The sequence below is a fragment of the Bombina bombina genome, chromosome 5 (genome assembly GCF_027579735.1).
Source record: "Bombina bombina isolate aBomBom1 chromosome 5, aBomBom1.pri, whole genome shotgun sequence".
In the NCBI taxonomy this organism is placed as follows: domain Eukaryota; kingdom Metazoa; phylum Chordata; class Amphibia; order Anura; family Bombinatoridae; genus Bombina; species Bombina bombina.
Window position 1 is genome coordinate 288385685 of NC_069503.1, and position 23555 is coordinate 288409239.

General features: G+C 37.5%; 1 protein-coding gene across 1 annotated transcript in view; it reads left to right on the top strand.

Moving 5' to 3' along the window:
- Window positions 1–23555, top strand: part of AKAP9 (A-kinase anchoring protein 9) — an 894005-nt gene that overhangs the window by 434672 nt on the left and 435778 nt on the right. The window contains exons 20-21 of the mRNA XM_053715709.1: window positions 670–872; window positions 22156–22376. Of these exons, the coding sequence (XP_053571684.1) occupies window positions 670–872; window positions 22156–22376 (424 nt within the window). The remainder of the gene's footprint in view (window positions 1–669; window positions 873–22155; window positions 22377–23555) is intronic.

The following is a 23555-nucleotide window of genomic DNA, read 5'->3' on the forward strand; positions in this document are numbered from 1 at the left end:
TTGGCAAAGGGAGGTAGCGCAAAGTATTGACTAAAAGGGTACCAGAAATTGTGCCACACATATATTTTTTTTGGATAAACCTTTGTTGTGTTTGCAATTGTTTGATATCCATGAGAGCAGAGTTTATTTTTTTAACAAAAGGTTAAACAATAAAGACACGTTTTCACAGCCTTCTTTGCTCATATTTATCAAGGGTGCCAATATTACTGTATGTATATGTGTTGTGCGCTTCATCATTTCATCTTCAACTATGTGTTTAACTCTCACAAATGCAATGCTCATGGCTTCCAGATGTGACTTTACCTATGTGTTTAATACATTTGCAGGGTTAAACACATACAATAGGTACATGTTATAATGAAACATAGCATATCATTTTTTTTCTTTTAGAAGGTCCCTGTATGTCTGTGTTCCATCTTAGCACTTTTGTGTTCTCATCAAAAATATTTGCACCATGACTTAAAAAATCTTCCGATTTTTTTTTATTTTTATTTTTTTTATTTTTTTTTCACATTTATTTTTTTTATACTGATTTTTCTTTTTCTTTCTTGTACACAATCATATGTTTAGTAAGATGCATGTTCGTAAGTCAGAATGGCAAAAAGTGCCACAAAAATGTAGCAACAGTGTAAAGATGTTTAATAATCAATGCATTCCTTCTTTGTTTAGCTTAAAAAAAGCAAATAAGCAGCTCCTGAAGATTCTTTTTGAAATAGTTAAGACAACAGGTGCAGTGGAGGAAACTATAGGAAGACATGTAATTGGGCTGCTGGACAAATCTGGGAGACAACATTCTACATCCAAATTATTTGCTTGGAGTCTAGAACCAGAAAATCCAAAAGTAGAGCGTGTCGTTGAGATCCCTATTGCAGGTGAGATTTACATAAAAAAAAAATTGTAATGTTTGTGTGGATAACAGATTTAAAGTGAATGTAAATTTTTGTTAAATTCCTCTAGCCTACTAATTCCAAATCTACTCTTTAGTTAAACCGCAATATTTTTTTTCCCAAAAAATGAATACTTGTCTTTATATTTGGTAATTCAACGTACCTCCGTTATATTTTTAAACTCCTCCCATTCTGTGCTTCCTGTATTTGCCCTGCATTATGTATAGAGCAGTCCCGCCTGCTCTATTACATAGCTCAGAAGCGCATTCACGAGCATGACTCAATTTGCGCATGCGTTTCCAAGTTTTAGGGCAATATGCGCATGCGTTCCGAAATCCATACGCTATCACCATCACCATCGGCATCTGATTGCTCCTTAGTTTTGCGTATGAGCGAGTCGTGGACGCGCATTGCTTCTGTAACTGTCATCGGGTACTTCACGCATGCGCAGTAACGTCGCGTGACGTGTCAGAAAAGGGGCTGAACACCCCGAGGGGGGGAAACAAGATTTGATGATAGAAGTGTCAATCAAAGCCGAAATGAGGGACAAAAAGTCGGACGGAGGAATCAAATATAATAATAGAAGGTAAATAACTATATATATCATTTTCAGGTGCGATTTTGAAAAAATCATGACAAAGTACATTTTTTTTATTGCAATGCCCACTATGAGGGTGAGCAACGAGCTTGACTTTAAGAACAAAATCTAAAAAAAATAGTTTTTAGTCCTAGAGATATAGTTCATTTAAAAGATTACAATTATTTGGGTAAAACTAATGTAACTGGAGATTTGAAGGGCTTACCAACGGAATGTTTAAAATATTTGGCATAAATAGAGAAGGTTTTCCTCCTAATAACCTGTGTTGTTGACCTGTCCGATAGGTCAGAAGATTTAAGATGATTTTACGGCTTACCATCTAGCCTGAGGTTTAACAAGCTACAACAAGCTTAAGGATTGCTTTAGAAACAACTCTTAAAAAATGTTTTGGTCAGTTTGCTCAATTAATGCATTAAAAATAGCTGTCAAAATAAACAGTCCCTGACATAGCTGTCAAAATAAACAGTCCCTGACATTGAATAACAAGTCTATTAAGTAAATTAGTTAAAGGGACATTATAGACTAGATTTTTTTTTATGCATAAATGTTTTGTAGGTGATCCATTTATATAGCCCATACAATTTAATAATAAAAAAAAGAATAGTTTTGCTTATTTTTAAATAACAGTGCGCTGATTTCAAGACTCCTAACCAAGCCCCAAAGTTTTAGGAGACTACTGATGTATACCTACTCCAGCTTGCTTCTGTTTGTGTAAAGAGTCTTTTCATATGCAGAGGAAGGGGGGGAGTGTCTGAAATTTCCCACTTGTAGTGGGTGTTCCAGGTAATCTTTTTAACAGTGCTAGACTGGGAGCTTCCAGTTTTATACTGGATTTTAGATCAGTATCTCTGCATATTCTTTATAGTTGCGTCTATTACATTCAGTTAAATGAAAATTGGTGTATACTGTCCCTTTAAGACCACCCACATAATTAATTTTACAAGACAACACATATAACCTAATGATGGTCTTCTGCAAGTGAAATATAGTTAAAGGGACAGCCAACAAAAGGATTTTTGTTGTTTAAAAAGGTAGATAATCCTTTTTTTACCCATTCCCCAGTTTTGCATTACCAACAGTTATAATAATAAACGTTACCTCTGCAATTACTTTCAGCTAGATTTAGAGTTCTGCATTAGGGTTAAAAAGCAGCGTTAAGGGGTCCTAACGCTGCTTTTTAACGCCCGCTGGTATTTAGAGTCAGGCAGGAAAGGGTCTACCGCTCACTTTCTTTCCGCGACTCGAGGCTACCACAAATCCCCTTAAGTCAATTGCGTATCCTATCTTTTCTATGGAATTTGTCGAACGCTGGTATTACGAGTCTTGGAAGAAGTGAGCGGTACAGCCTCTACCGACAAGACTCCAACCGCCAAAAAAAGTCAGTAGTTAAGAGCTTCATGGGCTAACGCCGGAACATAATGCTCTTAACTACAGTGCTATAAAGTACACTAACACCCATAAACTACCTATGAACCCCTAAACCGAGGCCCCCCCACATCGCAAACCCTATAATTAAATTTTTTAACCCCTAATCTGCCGACCGGACATCGACGCCACTATAATAAATGTATTAACCCCTAAACCGCCGCACTCCCGCCTCGCAAACACTATAATAAATTTTATTAACCCCTAATCTGCCCTCCCTAACATCGCCGCCACCTACCTACAATTATTAACCCCTAATCTCCCGCCCCAACGTCGCCACTACTATAATTAAGTTATTAACCCCTAAACCTAAGTCTAACCCTAATACCCCCTAAGTTAAATATAATTTAAATAAAACGAAATAATTTTACTATCATTAAATAAATTATTCCTATTTAAAATTAAATACCTATAAAATAAACCCCATATATAGCTACAATATAACTAATAGTTATATTGTAGCTATTTTAGGATTTAAATTTATTTCACAGGCAACGTATTTATTTTAACTAGGTACAATAGCTATTAAATAGTTAATAACTATTTAATAGCTACCTAGTTAAAATAATTACAAAATTACCTGTAAAATAAATCCTAACCTAAGTTACAAATACACCTAACTCTACACTATCATTAAACTAATTAAATAAATTACCTACAATTATGTAAACTAAAATACAATTAAATAAACTAAACTATAATACAAAAAAACAAACACTAAATTACAGAAAATAAAAAAAATTACAATAAGTTTAAACTAATTACACCTAATCTAAGCCCCCTAATAAAATAAAAAAGCCCCCCAAAATAATAAAATGCCCTACCCTATACTAAATTACAAAGTAATCAGCTCTTTTACCAGCCCTTAAAAGGGCTTTTTGCGGGGCATTGCCCCAAAGTAATCAGCTCTTTTACCTGTAAATAAAAATACAATACCCCCCCACATTACTACCAACCACCCACATACCCCTACTCTAAAACCCACCCAAACCCCCCTTAAAAAATCTAACACTAACCCCCTGAAGATCTCCCTACCTTGAGTCGTCTTCACTCAGCCGAGCCGAATTCTTCATCCAAGCGGGGCAGAAGAGGTCCTCCATCCGATTGAAGTCTTCATCCAAGCGGGGCAGAAGAGGTCCTCCATCCGATTGAAGTCTTCATCCAAGCGGGGCAAAAGAGGTCTTCCATCCAATTGAAGTCTTCATCCAAGCGGAATCTTCTATCTTCATCCATCCGGAGCGGCAGCATCCTGAAGACCTCCGGCGCGGAGCATCCTTCCAGCACGACGGACTAACGACGAATGACGGTTCCTTTAAATGACGTCATCCAAGATGGCGTCCCTCAAATTCCAATTGGCTGATAGGATTCTATCAGCCAATCGAAATTAAGGTAGGAAAAATCTGATTGGCTGATGTAATCAGCCAATCAGATTGAAGTTCAATCCGATTGGCTGATCCAATCAGCCAATCGGATTGACCTTGCATTCTATTGGCTGATCGGAACAGCCAATAGATTGCGAGGTCAATCCGATTGGCTGATTGGATCAGCCAATCGGATTGAACTTCAATCTGATTGGCTGATTACATCAGCCAATCAGATTTTTCCTACCTTAATTGCGATTGGCTGATAGAATCCTATCAGCCAATTGGAATTTGAGGGATGCCATCTTGGATGACGTCATTTAATGGAACCGTCATTCGTTGTTAGTCCGTCGTGCTGGAAGGATGCTCCGCGCCGCAGGACTTCAGGATGCTGCTGCTGCTGCGCTCCGGATGGATGAAGATAGAAGATTCCGCTTGGATGAAGACTTCAATCGGATGGAAGACCTCTTTTGCCCCACTTGGATGAAGACTTCAGTCGGATGGAGGACCTCTTCTGCCCCGCTTGGATGAAGAATTCGGCTCGGCTGAGTGAAGACGACTCAAGGTAGGGAGATCTTCAGGGGGTTAGTGTTAGGTTTATTTAAGGTGGGTTTGGGTGGGTTTTAGAGTAGGGGTATGTGGGTGGTGGGTTGTAATATGGGGGGGTATTGTATTTTTATTTACAGGTAAAAGCTTTGATTACTTTGGGGCAATGCCCAGCAAAAAGCCATTTTAAGGGCTGGTAAAAGAGCTGATTACTTTGTAATTTAGTTTAGTTTATTTAATTGTATTTTAGTTTACATAATTGTAGGTCATTTATTTAATTAGTTTAATGATAGTGTAGTGTTAGGTGTATTTGTAACTTAGGTTAGGATTTATTTTACAGGTAATTTTGTAATTATTTTAAATTATAATTTAACTATTTAATAGCTATTGTACCTAGTTAAAATAAATACAAAGTTGCCTGTAAAATAAATTTAAATCCTAAAATAGCTACAATGTAGCTATTAGTTATATTGTAGCTATATTAGGGTGTATTTTATAGGTAAGTATTTAGTTTTAAATAGGATTAATTTATTTAATGATAGTCATTTTATTTTGTTTTATTTAAATTATATTTAACTTAGGGGGGTGTTAGGGTTAGGGTTAGACTTAGGTTTAGGGGTTAAGAACTTTATTATAGTAGCGGCGACGTTGGGGGCGGGAGATTAGGGGTTAATAATTGTAGGTAGGTGGCAGTGATGTTAGGGAGGGCAGATTAGGGGTTAATAAAATGTATTATAGTGTTTGCGAGGCGGGAGCGCGGCGGTTTACGGGTTAATACATTTATTATAGTGGCGGCGATGTCCAGGTCGGCAGATTAGGGGTTAATAAGTGTAGGTAGGTGGCGGCGACGTTGGGGGGGCAGATTAGGGGGTAATAAATATAATATAGGTGTCGCGATGTTAGGGGCAGCAGATTAGGGGTTCATAGGTATAATGTAGGTTGCGGCGGTGTCCAGAGCGGCAGATTAGGGGTTAATAATAAAATGCAGGTGTCAGCGATAGCGGGGGCGGCAGATTAGGGATTAATAAGTGTAAGGTTAGGGGTGTTTAGGCTCGGGGTTCATGTTAGGGTGTTAGGTGCAGACTTAGGAAGTGTTTCCCCATAGTAAACAATGGGGCTGCGTTAGGAGCTGAACGCTGCTTTTTTGCAGGTGTTAGGTTTTTTTTCAGCCACCTCAGCCCCATTGTTTCCTATGGGGATATCGTGCACAAGCACGTTTTTCCACTTACCGCTACCGTAAGCAACACTGGTATTGAGGGTTGAAGTGGAGCTAAATAATGCTCAACGCTACCTTTTCTGAGGCTATCGCAGCCATTCAGACAACTCGTAATACCAGCGTTGTCTTAAGGGTGCGCTGGAAAAAAAGGCTCGTTAGCACCGTGGGTCTTTACCGACAAAACTCTAAATCTAGGCGTTTGTATCTAAGCCTCTGCAATCTGCCCCCTTATTTCAGTTATTTTGACAGAGATGCATTTTAGCCAATCAGTGCTCACTCCTAGGTAACTTTGCGTGTGTGAGTTCAATATTATCTATATGAAACACATTAACTAATGCCTTAAATTAAACGGTATCTTACAGCGCTCAAAATATCCCAATCTTGCTTATTGATAATGGGGTACCTAGCTGCCCCTGAGATTGAATATGTATTAGTGATGAAATATCAGAAAGCGCCTAACTAGAGGCTATTGGGAAGTGGGTTTAGAAGATTCTATAAGCTTCTCTATCAAGTGTAGATATTCTTGGTAAAATATAACACAAGGTTGTATAAAGATGAATATATAAGCGATATAAGAGTTTGACAAATTTAATACATAAAATAAAATTAAAATTCAACATACAATCAGTTAAAAACATGGATCCATGTACATATTATAGAATATTGTACAATATTAATCGGTTAATAACAATTGTTTTAAAACGATGAGTAACAGTTGTTTTAAAACACAAAATTATTCTAAAAATCACAAACTTCTGTAAAAATTACTTTAAATGTTACAAACTTCTGTAAAAATTACTTTAAATATTTGTTGTTATTCAGTTCCTTAAAATGTAGTTTGGGTGTATTGCACCAATTTATTGAATGTCTCTAATTCCTTAGTGGGAATATCCTCCTCCGTTAAAAAATGTGATAAAACAATGATGGTATATAAAAAATAAAAGTGATTCCTTTAAAGTGTTCCAGAAAAAATTCTGTGTTAGAAAAAAATAATAATAAAAAATTTGTGTTTAAAAACAAAATTATATTGGTGTTCTTGAAAAAGGCCTAACTGAGAGGCCGAAACGCGTTGACAGAATTTGGTGAGCAATATTTCATTACTTCTCTATTTGTAGCATTATTGCACTATGTTGTTTTGTTGTTGATTGCAGGTTTATGAGGATAGAGTCTTATAATATAGACTGAATACCCTAGAAAACACTCCAACAACTAAGCATTCGCCAGAAAGGAAAGGAGGATTTTAATCATCATTATTATCAACACATTTACTTTACACCATCAAATAACCATTGATTAAGGTTTTGGAGCTACACCCACACATTTTTCTCCACTAACTAATTTTTTCACCATCATCATTTTTGGATCACCACACGTTTTTTGAGTTCAATTTTTGAGTTATATATTTTTGATTCACATATCTCCGATTTTTAGAACACCAATATAATTTTGTTTTTAAACACAGATTTTTTATTATTATTTTTTTCTAACACAGAATTTTTTCTGGAACACTTTAAAGGAATCACTTTTATTTTTTATATACCATCATTGTTTTATCACATTTTTTAACGGAGGAGGATATTCCCACTAAGGAATTAGAGACATTCAATAAATTGGTGCAATACACCCAAACTACATTTTAAGGAACTGAATAACAACAAATATTTAAAGTAATTTTTACAGAAGTTTGTAACATTTAAAGTAATTTTTACAGAAGTTTGTGATTTTTAGAATAATTTTGTGTTTTAAAACAACTGTTACTCATCGTTTTAAAACAATTGTTATTAACCGATTAATATTGTACAATATTCTATAATATGTACATGGATCCATGTTTTTAACTGATTGTATGTTGAATTTTAATTTTATTTTATGTATTAAATTTGTCAAACTCTTATATCGCTTATATATTCATCTTTATACAACCTTGTGTTATATTTTACCAAGAATATCTACACTTGATAGAGAAGCTTATAGAACATTAACTAATGCCCTCTAGTGGTGAAAAACTGTCAAAATGCTTTCAGATTAGAAGCAATCTTCAAGGTCTAAGATATTAGCATATGAACTTCCTAGGTTTAGCTTTCAGCTAAGAATACCAAGAGAACAAAGCAAAATTGGTGATATTAGTAAATTGTAAAGTTGTTTGAAATTACATGCCTTATTTGAATCATGAAAGTTTTTTTTTTGTGGACTTGACTGTCCCTTTAAGCAAGATCCCATTTAGTAAAATCACCCATTATCAACAAATCAACAAATCTTAAACTCTTCTGTCTGTCATTTAAAAGTTATGTCAATTTATTTTTTTTATGTATGCATATAGACACGCACGCACACACACACACACACACACACACACTAATGTATGTGGACACTTAACCATCACACCTATAATGTATTAGCTTTTTGGACTTACCATTCCAAAACCATGGGATTTAATATGGAGTTGTCCCCCACTTTAGACATATAAAAGGCAGGACTCTTCTGGAAAGGCTTTCCTCAAGATTTTTTTATTGTGTCTGTGTGACTTTGTGCCCAATCAGCGAAAAGAACATTTTTGAGGTCAGGTACTGATGTTGGACAAGAAGGTCTGGCTCATAGTTGGCATTCCTGTTCATCCCAAAGGTGTTGAATGGGGTTGAGATCAGGGCTCTGTACAGGCAACTTGAGCTCCTCCTTACAAAACCATATCTTCATGAACCAGTAGCAATGTGCTTTACACCACTCCAGCTGGCATTTGGCATTTCACAAAATGATGTGAGGCTTGTGTATAGATGCTTAGTAAAGGAAACCGATTTAATGAATCCCTGATGCACAGTTCTTGTGCTGTTGTTGCTTTCAGAGGCAGTTCGGAGCTCTGTAGCCTGCAATACAACAGATAGGTGATTTGTACGTGATAAGTGCTTCAACACTCAAAGGCACCACTCTTTGAATTTGCATAGTCTGCTATTTCATGGCTGTGCTTTTGTTGTCCCTAGACACTTCTACTTCACAATAATATCACTTACATTTGACTGGGGCAGATTCTAGTTGGGCAGTATATTGTCCAAAACACTTCTTGAACAGCTAACAGAGACTTCTCTTCTGAGAACCTTTGCAAGGCAACGTTGAGGAGTTCACCTCATTAGATTCTAAAGCCCTATTACCTGGAATAATGCACAAACAAAGAGCGCCTTAATTATTAAAAGGATATTATAAATAGAAAAACACAAATGGAGATGCCATATTAAACTGTTAAAAACAAGCCCTACAAATCAAGAAAGGAAACGCCCACATTTGTAAATAAATTGTGACAAGAATTTTTAAACTTATAATAAAAAGGATTTTCACATCAGTATAGACTATAAAATCACAAATATTCCAATATTTTTTAAAAATGATTATACTCCTAATACATAAAACAATGCAACAATATTAATATTTCAAAAGCAACATTCAAGTTACAAAATAATACTTTCTTACAATATTTGTAGCACTCAACAGTCAGGCCAAACTATCCCCAAGAAGCATTTCAATGCTTGCTTTACTTATTCCCCCAAGACACACACTGTTTGAACGAGCAGGTGATTCCTAGGGGTTTCTAGTGCTTAAGGAACCTGAGATTAAGGGTTTAAGTACGTACTACCCCCCCTTCCAGCTCCCTTAAGCCCTGTGATGTTTCCAAGGCTTGGTGATGCCCCCCCCCCCCACGGAATGACAACACATGGTTGTCGTCCGCACTAAATGCATGTGGTATAGATGATGACCATGTGTAGATAAGATAATGGCCTATAGCAGTAAAGTAAAAATTCTTATATCCACCAGAAAAAGTTGGGTTTTAGGCTTTGGTATAGGGGATTACAATATGATTTTAATTCTCATTTTAACTTTTTTTTTTTCTATGAATGACAGCACAAGTTCAAAATAACTGTGCAGTAGGAAGAATTATAGGAAGAATAGTAACACAGAATAAATTTAATACTGATATAAATTTCTTCCATATAGGAAAAAAACATTTTCCTTTAACCAATGTATGCAATGTATTGTTGCAGTATAGTGATATCATTCTGTTTTTATTAGATTAAAAATGGATTCATCGTCAAATCTTACTTATTTTTAAAATTAAATATTCTTTGCCATTTGCTTCAATTAATAACCATACACACATTGACCATGTTTCTTCTTATCCTGGCAGTGATACGTTTCTAATTGAGTCAGTGAATTATATTGGAGTACGCAATACGCTGCAGCAAGACCAAACTTGTTCTGCCTTTTGTACAAGCAGTGGCATGTTTCAGTAATGCATGTTAAGCTGTGGGATTGGTCCAGTTATTATTAGAGGATTGCTCGTATTAACTCCTGATTGCTGATCTGATAAATCCTTATACCATAACTTTTCATATTACACCATATGCATTTTTGAGTGTTTTATTTTAGCTATGTTATTAACAGTGTTGTAGAAAATAATCGTGGAAAACACATTTTAATTAAGATCATATTATTTATAGTAAAGCAGGATATACATCCAAAAACACATTTGATGCTGCAACCCCTCCTACATTTATATAAAAAAAGTATGTATATTAAAATATGTTTCAACATACAGAGCAGCCATACTGATAATTGTGTGTGTTTTAGTTATATAAAATAGGCAGTCTTTTCACATAGTGATTCCTCTTACAGAAGGATGGTATAAAGCCTATAACCATTAATATGGCCAGTATAAAACACAAACGCATATGCACATAAATGTACGTTTGTACACAGAGAAAATACAAATAAACACAAATATATATTAATGAGCACACAGATAAATACACAAGCTATCTTACACGTGGATAAATGCATGCAGAAATATAAGAATAAGCGCATTAAAACCACACATGCTGGCTCTGTAATATATTATATTTTCTCAAATTATACCAAATATGTAGTTAGGCTCAATGAAGAAGCTGACAGGGAAACCAAATAGATTTTTCTAGAAAGCGTAGCCAGGCCTACTTAACAGTCTTGTGGTTTTACATTGAACTATATTTTTTTAAGTGTGTGTATTTTGGTGCTCACAACGTTAGCTGTGTGTTCCCATCATTGAGATTTTGAGATTCCGTAGAACATTAGATATAACAATAAGTCCCTAACTTAATGAACTGAAAGATTAAAGTGATACCTTTCATTTACTGACATTGTCATGTTAAGAGTACTAGAAAAAGAAATGTATTTGTTCATACTTAAATAAAAATCTATATCATTTTAAAATTCTCTATAGAATCTGTGGGGAAAAAGTCAATTTAAACCGCAATAAACATAGAAAGATAAACATAGAATTTTACAGTAGATAAGATCCAAAGGGCCCATCAAGTCTACCTATACTACATGTTACTGTTTTCTTAGGATAGACTTATGCATGTCCCAGGCAGTTTTTTTTTATTATTTTACAGTACCTGTGTTTACCACCTCTATTGGAAGTTTATTCCATGAATCCTGCACCCTTTCTGTAAAACAAAAATGTCTACTCACATTTCTCCTGAATCTGCTTCCCTCTAATTGAAAGGGACATGAAACCCAACATTTTTCTATCATGATTCAGATAGAGAAAATAATTTTAAACAACTTCCCAATTTACTTCTATTATTTAATTTGCTTCCTTCTCTTGTTATTCTTTGCTGAAAATTGTTTCTATAAAAGCTGAGGAGCAGCAAAGAACCTATGGTTTAGCTGCTGATTGGTGACTGCATAAATATACCGATTGTCATTGGCTCACCCCATGTGTTCAGCTAGAAACCAGTAGTTCAACAAATGATACCAAGAGAATGAAATAAATTAGATAATAGAAGTAAATTAGAAAGTTCTTTAAAATCATATTCTGTACCTGAATCATGAAAGAAAATGTTTGGGTTTAGTATCCCTTTAAATGGACAGAAAACCCCATAATTTTCTTTCATGATTTGGATAGAACATACAATTTTAAACAACTTTCCGGTTTACTTCCATTATCAAATTTGCTTTGTACTCTTGTTATCCTTTGAAGGAATATCATTGCACTACTGGCAGCAAGATGAACACATCTAGTCAGCAAATCACAAAAGACAAATGTGTGCAGGCACCAATTAGCAGCAGCTCCCACTAGTGTAGAATATGTGCGTATTATTTTTCAACAAGGGTTACCAGAAGAACAAAGCACATTTGAAAATAGAAGTGAATTTAAAAGTGTCTTAAAATGACATGCTCTATCTGAATCATGCAAGTTTAATTATGACTTTCCTATCCCTTTAACCCATTCAATCCTGAATTATTTTGACTTAGTGAATTTTTTTAATGGTAGGCAAATATCATCCTTCTGTCATCCAAAATATACTGAATTATTTTTAAGCTAAGTGATGTCTTTACCATGTTTTTTTTCATGCACACAATAATGGACGTTACAACAGAGAGAGATACATTTCATTGAAACTCACATAAGCCTTTCCCTTTTGTTGAATGATTAACCTTGTTTAATCACAGAATTAAACACAGCTAGGCGTACCAACTTATTCTGTTTTTTTCATATATAGTCGCCTTGCAATAAAAACTCAAGAGAATGTTACTTTAATGTATTTCTGGCAGATGTTTCAGGAAACATTACCACTGTTAGAAGATACAATTTTTAAAAACAAAACTAATATTTATCCACCATTCTTTGTAGTTCAACTATAATGTAACAAAAAACATAATTAAAGCTTACCTGATAAATTTATTTCTCTTGTAGTGTATTCAGTCCACAGGTCATCCATTACTTATGGGATATATTCCCTTCCCAACAGGAAGTTGCAAGAGGATCACCCAAGCAGAGCTGCTACATAGCTCCTCCCCTCACATGTCATATCCAGTCATTCGACCGAAACAAGATAAGAAAGGAGAAACCATAGGGTGCAGTGGTGACTGGAGTTTTAATTAAAATTTAGATCTGCATTAAAAAGACAGGGCGGGCCGTGGACTGAATACACTAGAAAAGAAATAAATTTTATCAGGTAAGCATAAATTATGTTTTCTCTTGTTAAGTGTATTCAGTCCACGGGTCATCTATTACTTATGGGATACCAAAGCCAAAGTACACGGATGATGAGAGGGACAAGGCAGGAACTTAAACGGAAGGAACCACTGCCTGTAGAACCTTTCTCCCAAAAACAGCCTCCGAAGAAGCAAAAGTGTCAAATTTGTAAAATTTTGAAAAAGTGTGAAGCGAAGACCAAGTTGCAGCCTTGCAAATCTGTTCAACAGAGGCCTCATTCTTAAAGGCCCAGGTGGAAGCCACAGCTCTAGTAGAATGAGCTGTAATTCTTTCAGGGGGCTGCTGTCCAGCAGTCTCATAGGCTAAACGTATTATGCTACGAAGCCAAAAGGAGAGAGAGAGAGGTTGCCGAAGCTTTTTGACCTCTCCTCTGACCAGAGTACACGACAAACAGGGAAGAAGTTTGACGAAAATCTTTAGTTGCCTTTAAATAGAACTTCAGGGCACGGACTACGTCCAGATTATGCAAAAGTCGTTCCTTCTTTGAAGAAGGATTAGGACATAATGATGGAACAACAATCTCCTGATTGATATTCCTGTTAGAAACTACCTTAGGTAAAAACCCAGGTTTAGTACGCAGAACTACCTTGTCTGAATGGAAAATCAGATAAGGAGAATCACAATGTAAGGCCGATAACTCAGACTCTTCGAGCCGAGGAAATAGCCATCAAAAACAGAACTTTCCAAGATAAAAGCTTAATATCAATGGAATGAAGGGGTTCAAACGGAACCCCTTGAAGAACTTTAAGAACCAAGTTTAAGCTCCACGGAGGAGCAACAGTCTTAAACACAGGCTTAATCCTAGCCAAAGCCTGACAAAAAGCCTGGACGTCTGGAACTTCTGCCAGACGTTTGTGTAAGAGAATAGACAGAGCAGAAATCTGTCCCTTTAACGAACTAGCGGATAAGCCCTTTTCTAAACCCTCTTGTAGAAAGGACAATATCCTAGGAATCCTAATCCTACTCCATGAGTAACCCTTGGATTCGCACCAATATAAATATTTACGCCATATCTTATGGTAAATTTTTCTGGTAACAGGCTTCCGTGCCTGTATTAAGGTATCAATAACTGACTCCGAGAAGCCACGCTTTGATAGGATCAAGCGTTCAATCTCCATGCAGTCAGCCTCAGAGAAATTAGATTTGGATGTTTGAAAGGACCTTGTATTAGAAGGTCCTGCCTCAGAGGTAGAGACCATGGTGGACAGGACGACATGTCCACTAGGTCTGCATACCAGGTCCTGCGTGGCCACGCAGGCGCTATCAGAATCACTGATGCTCTCTCCTGTTTGATCTTGGCAATCAGTCGAGGTAGCATCGGAAATGGTGGAAACACATAAGCCATGTTGAAGACCCAAGGGGCTGTCAGAGCATCTATCAGCGCCGCTCCCGGGTCCCTGGACCTGGATCCGTAACAAGGAAGCTTGGCGTTCTGGCGAGACGCCATGAGATCCAGATCTGGTTTGCCCCAACGATGAATCAGTTGAGCGAAGACCTCCGGATGAAGTTCCCACTCCCCCGGATGAAAAGTCTGGCGACTTAGAAAATCCGCCTCCCAGTTCTCCACACCTGGGATGTAGATCGCTGACAGGTGGCAAGAGTGAGACTCTGCCCAGCGAATTATCTTTGAGACTTCCAACATCGCTAGGGAACTCCTGGTTCCCCCTTGATGGTTGATGTAAGCCACAGTCGTGATGTTGTCCGACTGAAATCTGATGAACCTCAATGTTGCTAACTGAGGCCAAGCTAGAAGAGCATTGAATATTGCTCTCAACTCCAGAATATTTATTGGGAGGAGTTTCTCCTCCTGAGTCCATAATCCCTGAGCCTTCAGGGAGTTCCAGACTGCGCCCCAACCTAGAAGGCTGGCATCTGTTGTTACAATTGTCCAATCTGGCCTGCGAAAGGTCATCCCCTTGGACAGATGGACCCGAGAAAGCCACCAGAGAAGAGAATCTCTGGTCTCTTGATCCAGATTTAGTAGAGGGGACAAATCTGAGTAATCCCCATTCCACTGACTTAGCATGCATAATTGCAGCGGTCTGAGATGCAGGCGCGCAAATGGTACTATGTCCATTGCCGCTACCATTAAGCCGATTACTTCCATGCACTGAGCTACTGACGGGCGTGGAATGGAATGAAGGACACGGCAAGCATTTAGAAGTTTTGATAACCTGGCCTCCGTCAGGTAAATTTTCATTTCTACAGAATCTATCAGAGTCCCTAGGAAGGAGACTCTTGTGAGTGGTGATAGAGAACTCTTTTCCACGTTCACCTTCCACCCATGCGACCTCAGAAATGCCAGAACTATCTCTGTATGAGACTTGGCAATTTGAAAACTTGACGCTTGTATCAGAATGTCGTCTAGGTACGGAGCCACCGCTATGCCTCGCGGTCTTAGCACCGCTAGGAGTGAGCCCAGAACCTTTGTAAAAATTCTCGGGGCCGTAGCTAACCCGAAGGGAAGAGCTACAAACTGGTAATGCCTGTTTAGAAAGGCAAATCTTAGGTACCGATAATGATCTTTGTGAATCAGTATATGAAGGTAGGCATCCTTTAAGTCTACTGTGGTCATGTATTGACCCTCTTGGATCATGGGTAGGATGGTTCAAATTGTTTCCATTTTGAATGATGGAACTCTTAGGAATTTGTTTAAGATTTTTAGGTCCAAGATTGGTCTGAAGGTTCCCTCTTTCTTGGGAACCACAAACAGATTTGAGTAAAACCCTTGCCCTTGTTCCGTCCGCGGAACTGGGTGGATCACCCCCATTACTAAGAGGTCTTGCACACAGCGTAGAAATGCCTCTTTCTTTATTTGGTTTGCTGATAACCTTGAAAGATGAAATCTCCCTTGTGGAGGAGAAGCTTTGAAGTCCAGAAGATATCCCTGAGATATGATCTCCAACGCCCAGGGATCCTGGACATCTCTTGCCCAAGCCTGGGCGAAGAGAGATAGTCTGCCCCCCACTAGATCCGTTTCCGGATCGGGGGCCCTCTCTTCATGCTGTCTTAGGGGCAGAAGTAGGCTTTCTGGCCTGCTTGCCCTTGTTCCAGGGCTGGTTAGCTTTCCAGCCCTGTCTGTAACGAGCAACAGGTCCTTCCTGTTTTGGAGCGGAGGAAGTTGATGCTGCTCCTGCCTTGAAGTTACGAAAGGCACGAAAATTAGACTGTTTGGCCTTTGATTTGGCCCTGTCCTGAGGAAGAGTATGACCCTTACCTCCAGTAATGTCAGCAATAATTTCTTTCAAGCCGGGCCCGAATAAGGTCTGCCCTTTGAAAGGAATATTAAGCAATTTAGATTTAGAAGTCACGTCAGCTGACCAGGATTTAAGCCATAGCGCTCTGCGCACCTGGATGGCGAATCCGGAGTTCTTAGCCGTTAGTTTGGTTAAATGTACAACGGCATCAGAAACAAATGCATTAGCTAGCTTAAGTGCTTTAAGCTTGGCCATAATCTCATCCAATGGAGCTGTGTGAATGGCCTCTTCCAGAGACTCAAACCAGAATGCCGCAGCAGCAGTGACAGGAGCAATGCATGCAAGGGGCTGTAAGATAAAACCTTGTTGAACAAACATTTTCTTAAGGTAACCTTCTAATTTTTTATCCATTGGATCCGAAAAAGCACAACTATCCTCCACCGGTATAGTGGTATGTTTAGCTAAAGTAGAAACTGCTCCCTCCACCTTAGGGACCGTCTGCCATAAGTCTCGTGTGGTGGCGTCTATTGGAAACATTTTTCTAAATATCGGAGGAGGGGAAAAGGGCACACCGGGTCTATCCCACTCCTTGCTAATAATTTCTGTAAGCCTTTTAGGTATAGGAAAAACGTCAGTACACACCGGTACCGCAAAGTATCTATCCAACCTACATATTTTCTCTGGAATTGCAACCGTGTTACAATCATTCAGAGCCGCTAATACCTCCCCTAGCAATACACAGAGGTTCTCAAGCTTAAATTTAAAATTAGAAATCTCGGAATCCGGTCTCCCTGGATCAGATCCGTCACCCACAGAATGAAGCTCTCCGTCCTCATGTTCTGCAGATTGTGACGCAGTATCAGACATGGCTCTCACATCATCAGCGCGCTCTGTCCTTAACCCAGAGCTATCGCGCTTGCCTCTTAATTCAGGCAATTTAGATAATACCTCTGTCATAACAGCAGCCATGTCTTGCAAAGTGATTTGTATGGGCCTCTCTGATGTACTTGGCGCCACAATATCACGCGCCTCCTGAGCGGGAGGCGAAGGTACTGACACGTGAGGAGAGTTAGTCGGCATAACTTCCCCCTCGTTGTCTGGTGATAATTTCTTTACAGATATAAATTGACTTTTATTCAAAGTGACATCAATACATTTAGTACACATATTTCTGTGGGGCTCCACATTGGCCTTCAAACATAGTGAACAAACAGATTCATCTGTGTCAGACATGTTTAAACAGACTAGCAATGAGACTGGCAAGCTTGGAAAATCCTTTCAAATAAGTTGACAAGCAATATAAAAAACGCTACTGCGCCTTTAAGAATCACAAAAAATCGCCACAGTTGAAATAACAATGAACCAAATCAGTTAAAGCAACCAAATTTTCACAGTAAATGTATTGTTAGCAAAGCATTGCACCCACTAGCAAATGGATGATTAACCCCTTAATACCCAAAAACGGATAATCAATTTAAAAATTAACGTTTTTATCACAGTCAAACACACTGTCACAGGTCTGCTGTGACTGATTACCTCCCTCATAATAAATTTTGAAGACCCCTGAGCTCTCTAGAGACGTCCTGGATCAAGGAGGAAGAAGCAGGAAGACTGTAACTGAATTTTTACTGCGCAAAAAAGCACTAAAATAGGCCCCTCCCACTCATATTACAACAGTGGGAAACCTCAGTTAACCGTTTCTATGTAGAAATAAACGACAGCCATGTGGAAAATCATGCCCCAAAAGATTTATCACCAAAGTACCTCACAAAAAACGAATAACATGCCAGTAAACGTTTTAAACATGCACTTTAAAAGTTAGGTAGTGTTATTAATAAGCCTTCTACCAGTCGCTTCTACTGCAGTTAAGGCTCATACATTACTTCAGTATTAACAGTATTTTCTTAGTCAAATTCCATTCCTTAGAAAATTACTTATTGTACATACATTCATCAGCCTGATACCAGTCGCTACTGCATTTAAGGCTGTACTTACATTGCATCGGTATCAGCAGTATTTTCTTAGTCAATTCCATTCCTTAGAAAAATAATTTACTGCACATACCTTGTTAGCAGGATTCCCCACACGCTATTCCCTTTCTGAAAGTTACCCCACTGCTCAGAATGTGCGAGAACAGCCATTGGATCTTAGTTACTTCTGCTAAGATCATAGAAAACGCAGGCAGATTCTTCTTCCAAATACTGCCTGAGAACAAACAGCACACTCCGGTGCCATTTAAAATAACAAACTTTTGATTGAAGAAATAAACTAAGTATAAAAAACACCACAGACCTCTCACAACGTCCTATCTAGTTGAGTTGCAAGAGAATGACTGGGTATGACATGTGAGGGGAGGAGCTATGTAGCAGCTCTGCTTGGGTGATCCTCTTGCAACTTCCTGTTGGGAAGGGAATATATCCCATAAGTAATGGATGACCCGTGGACTGAATACACTTAACAAGAGAAATTATATATTTATAAACTTTGCAAACATTGCATTGATATTGTTTGAAATAAAATACAACTTAGTGCTAAATAGTCTGTTTTTGTATGGCCTCATTTAATAGTCTCTGCTCAAGACCAGTAGTGCTCTGTGGTTCCCAAGCAGTATTTCTACAATGTGTTTAACCCCTTCAGTTGTGATAAGTTCATAAACCACTACTAATACCAACGCCACTTTAATTCTACAGGATTTACATCAGTCAAGACCTTATGTGCATTACGATTACTGTGTTGGAAACATCTATAAAATAAACCTTTTTAAGGTCAACTTAACATGTTAAAATCACATCCAGCTCAAGAAATTGATGCCTAAATCAAAGCAAAATATTTGAAGGTTTCTGTCATGTCACCTCTTTCCCTTCTAAACTATACATATTTACATCTTTCTTTGTATGTTTTATATTACAGACACAGTTTAGTAGCCCTCCTTTGGACAGTTTTTAGTGTATTTATATCCTTGTGGAGATATGGTCTCCAGAACTGTACACAATATTCCAGCTAAGACCTAACTAGTAATCTGCTGCTAATAAGTCTCACAATGCAACCAAGTATTCAACTGGTCTTACTGGCTGCACTAGGGGCATAGGGGTTCAGTTGGCGCGGGTCCGTACCCTTCAAACTTACTGGCTGCACTGCTGCATTGCTACTGAATTTTAGATCTGAAAAAATAATTCCCAAATCCCGTTCCTCTTTAGTTACAGTCAATAATGTACCATAGAGATTATAATTGGCCTTTGGGTTTTTGGATCCTGTATGCATCATGGTGCTCTTGTTAATATTACATTTTAGAAGGTACAAATACATGTATGGACTCTGAAGTAATGGATAAAAATGGTATCCTGAAGTTAAAGGGACATGAAGAGCAAAAGAAAACTTAATTATTTAGACAGAGTTTGAAGAGATTGCTCTGCAAATTTACTTAATTCTCGTATCGTTTGTGGGAACGTTGCTCATCTTGATGACAGCATACCTAACTAGGCTCAGGAGTTTGTACATTTTGCCCACTATATGGCAGCAGCATTTGCTACAATATTTGTAATGATGTTATACATTGTTGCAAACTGCTGCCATATAGTACTTAAAGTGAATGTAAATTTTGATGCTAAAGTGCCCGGTTTTTAAAAGTTCGATTAAAAACAGGGGCACTTTAATTCATAAAAATTTACATTTCATTCCTGTTGTGAAAAAAACGTACCTTTTTAATCTTCACAGCAGCTCCAGCTTCCTCCGGTTGTCGCAAGCCATTTCTGATGTCAGAAATAGATAGGTCGTCATCCAATCACGGCTCCCCCCCGGGGGAATCAGTGTCTGATTCAATGCCGTGATTGGAGGAAGCCGGATTCCTCATTTTAGAACCAGGAAAAGGCTTTGCAGCAGTAGGAAGCTGGAGCGGCTGTCAAGATTAAAAGGTAAATTTGGGGGGGGGAGGTTCACAACAGGAGAGAAATGTAAATTTTGATGAATTAAAGTGCCCCTGTTTTTAATCGAATTTTTAAAAACCGGCACTTTAGCGTCAAAATTTGCATTTACTTTAAATGGACATAAAACCCAATTGTCATGATTCAGATAGAGCATGCAGTTTTTGACAACTTTCCAGATTACTTCTATTTTCAAATTGTCTTTATTCTCTTGGTATCCTTTGTTTAAACGCAGGGAGGTATGCTCAGGAGCGTGCATCAGGAGCGTGCATATGTCTGTAGCAATATGGCAGCAGTTTTACAAGAATGTTATACATTAGCATGAGAACTATTTAACACATCTCTTTATTGTGTCTTTTATTTAAGCCAATAACATGCCACTTATCTGCTTTTACTAAAAAAAGAACAATTTAAAAAAGTTTACTTGAGGTGTCCGTAAACTACCACAAGTAATATTTATCATGATGCTGGCGTTTTAGGGAAAAGGTCAGGTTTGATTAAAAGAAGAAGAGCATTACACTGCCTTGTCAGTTTGAATAAGTTTTATTTTAAAGTGATACTAAACCCAATTTTTTTATTTCATGATTCGGCTAGGGCATACAATTTTAAGCAACTTTCTAATTTACTTCTATTATTTTTTTCCCTTCATTCTCTTAGTATCTTTATTTGAAAAAGCAGGAATGAAAGCTTTGGAGCCGGCCCATTTTTGGTTCAGCTCGCTGGATAGCGCTTGCTGATTGGTGGTTACATTTAGCCGTCCAGTCAGCGAACGCAACCCAGGTGTTTAACCTAAAATGGGCCTGCTCCAAAGCTTTCATTCCTGCTTTTTCAAATAACGATACCAAGAGAACGAAGAAAATTGATAGTGGGAGTAAATCAGAAAGTTTCTTAAAATTGCATTCTCTATCTGAATCATGAAATAACTTTTTTTTTTAGTTTAGTGTCCCTTTTAATGAAAAGAAAATATTTTATTAAGAAGGTTGAAATTACTATTCGGTATTCATTTTGCTTAAAACAAATACTGAATATTGGGGGAACATTTACATTTGTTTTTGTTAAAATGAATGTAGCTGTTCCTTTGCTGCAGGACCTTCTCCTTTAGTACAGACTCTATTAGCACAGCTCTCCTGCTTGGACAGGTAAATGCTTAACACTTTACAAATGAATGCTAATGATTTTCTTTAGTATTTGTTGGTTTTCTTTAAACTGGTTAGTGCATCCGTTTGGATATTCGTTTCGTCAAAACAAGTATTTGTCTTTTCATTATAATTTGCTTTCATAACTACACAAATGCACAAGCCATAGTAAAATTATAAAACTGGCTTCTGTGTTGCTATAGGCAGAGAATTCAGTACATAATTGCTTGTGTTAGAAATGAAGAACTGCCCATCATTTCTACATTCTTTAGTCTGAGTATGTGAAAACTCTGAATGTGTGCACAGAATTATGCTAGCAGCATATTTATGTTTGTTACTGCAACCACTTTTTATGTTACCAATGAAGTATTTCACATTTAATATTAGTGTAATTAGGGAGTGTTGTAATTTTGGCAAGTTAAAGGGACATGTATTTGAAAGAGCACTATTTAAATATGTTAAAAGATTTTGCAAGGTTAAGTCTATTCATTTGTACTTTGAAACATTACAGAACATGTATATATGTGTAACACCTATTGGCTAGAAGCTTACAGGCTAATAAACTTTCTTGCATAGCTTTGGTGAACAGTGACAGACCCAAAAAGTATAAAAAGTGTTTTTGTCCCCCTCCCCCTTTTTTTTAAGTACAGAAAAAAAAAAACCATTTTACTCAGAACAAAAAATATGTTAATTTCCGATTCAGTAAAGTTAAAATTACTTTAAATTCCCTTTAAATTTGAGCAGTCGTTACTTTAATTTCACAACGTTTGTTCATGCAGCTACATTAAATTATTATTTATTAGTGTTTCCTATTCATGAATAACCCTTATTTATGTTCTCTTTAGATCATGCTGTAGAAGTGGCTGACACTGCTACTGCTAAGGATAAAAGCATCTGGTCAGGGGTAGCAGAGGAGAGACTGGACCTACCACTGCCACTTACAGATGTTGAGTTTGCTGGTTTGAATTTAAACCCAGAAGATGAAGCCCAAGTTCTTAACATCAGCATCCGTCTCCAAGCAGCTGTGGAAAAACTCTTAGAAGCCATCAATGAAACAAGTAATCAGGTATGGACACTTCAACTTCTTGTGCAACTGACGTGTGTAGTTTCTATTCCAACTGAAAAATATCACCAGATTATTTATTAACAAATTTGCATAGATGCTGATGGTGAATTTAACTTAAAAATGCTTAACTAGAAAATAACTGAGAATTACTGGGTCATTTTGAAATGCATATTTGTTTCTTCTTGATATCTAATTTTTTCTTGCATAGTTTAGGGATTGTATATATATTCAGGGCTAGATTACAAGCAGAGCGGTAATTACTGCTCCCGCTTGAGCGTTAACATAGCTAGAGGTTAACATTTTTGCAAGCGTCCGGTAGCACTGGTATTACAAGTTGAAGTTAAAAATTTTGCGCTTGCACAAAATCTGACTAAAAAAATTTACACAGTAACCCTATTAAAATCAATGGAGCAGCCGTGTTAAAAAAAACTAACACCTACACTTGTGTGTTATCCCCCAATGCAATAAACCCCCTACTATAATAGCTCCTAAACTGCCACAACCAACTCCCTACAAAATTAACCTCTAAACTGCCACATAGTCGCTGCAAATTACCCCACTATACTAGTAACCCTTAAACCACCACATAGCCAACCGCAAATTACCCCGCAACACTAGTAACTTCTAAATTGCCACATAGCCCACTGCAAATTACACAGCTACACTAGTAACCCCTAAACTGCCACAACCCCCATTGCAAAATACCCCCAATACCCTTAACCTAAGACCCACTAAGTTATAAAATAAATAAACACTACTATTACAAAAAAAATTAAAAACCACTACCATTGCACACAAAAAATAAATAAAAAATTAACAAACAAAAAAAACAACCAGTAAGACTTACCCTAAAACTAGAAAAATGACTAAAAATTGCTCTGAAAAGGGCATTTGTCGGGCAGTGCCCTAGTTGAAGTGATTACCTCTTTTGCACACAAAAAATAACCCTCCCAATACAAACACCAAAAACCTTTAAGAAAACCTGTCCTAGAAAGATTGACCTGAGAAAGGCATTTGTCAGGCAGTGATCATAGCTCCCTATATTAAAAAATCCTATGCTAAAAAAATCATATGCTAAAAAGTATGCCCTGAAAAAGGCATAAGTAATGAGCTCTTTTGTCAGTCTAAACAAATTGCACTACTTTGGTAATCTTATCCTTAAAGGGACATGAAACCCAC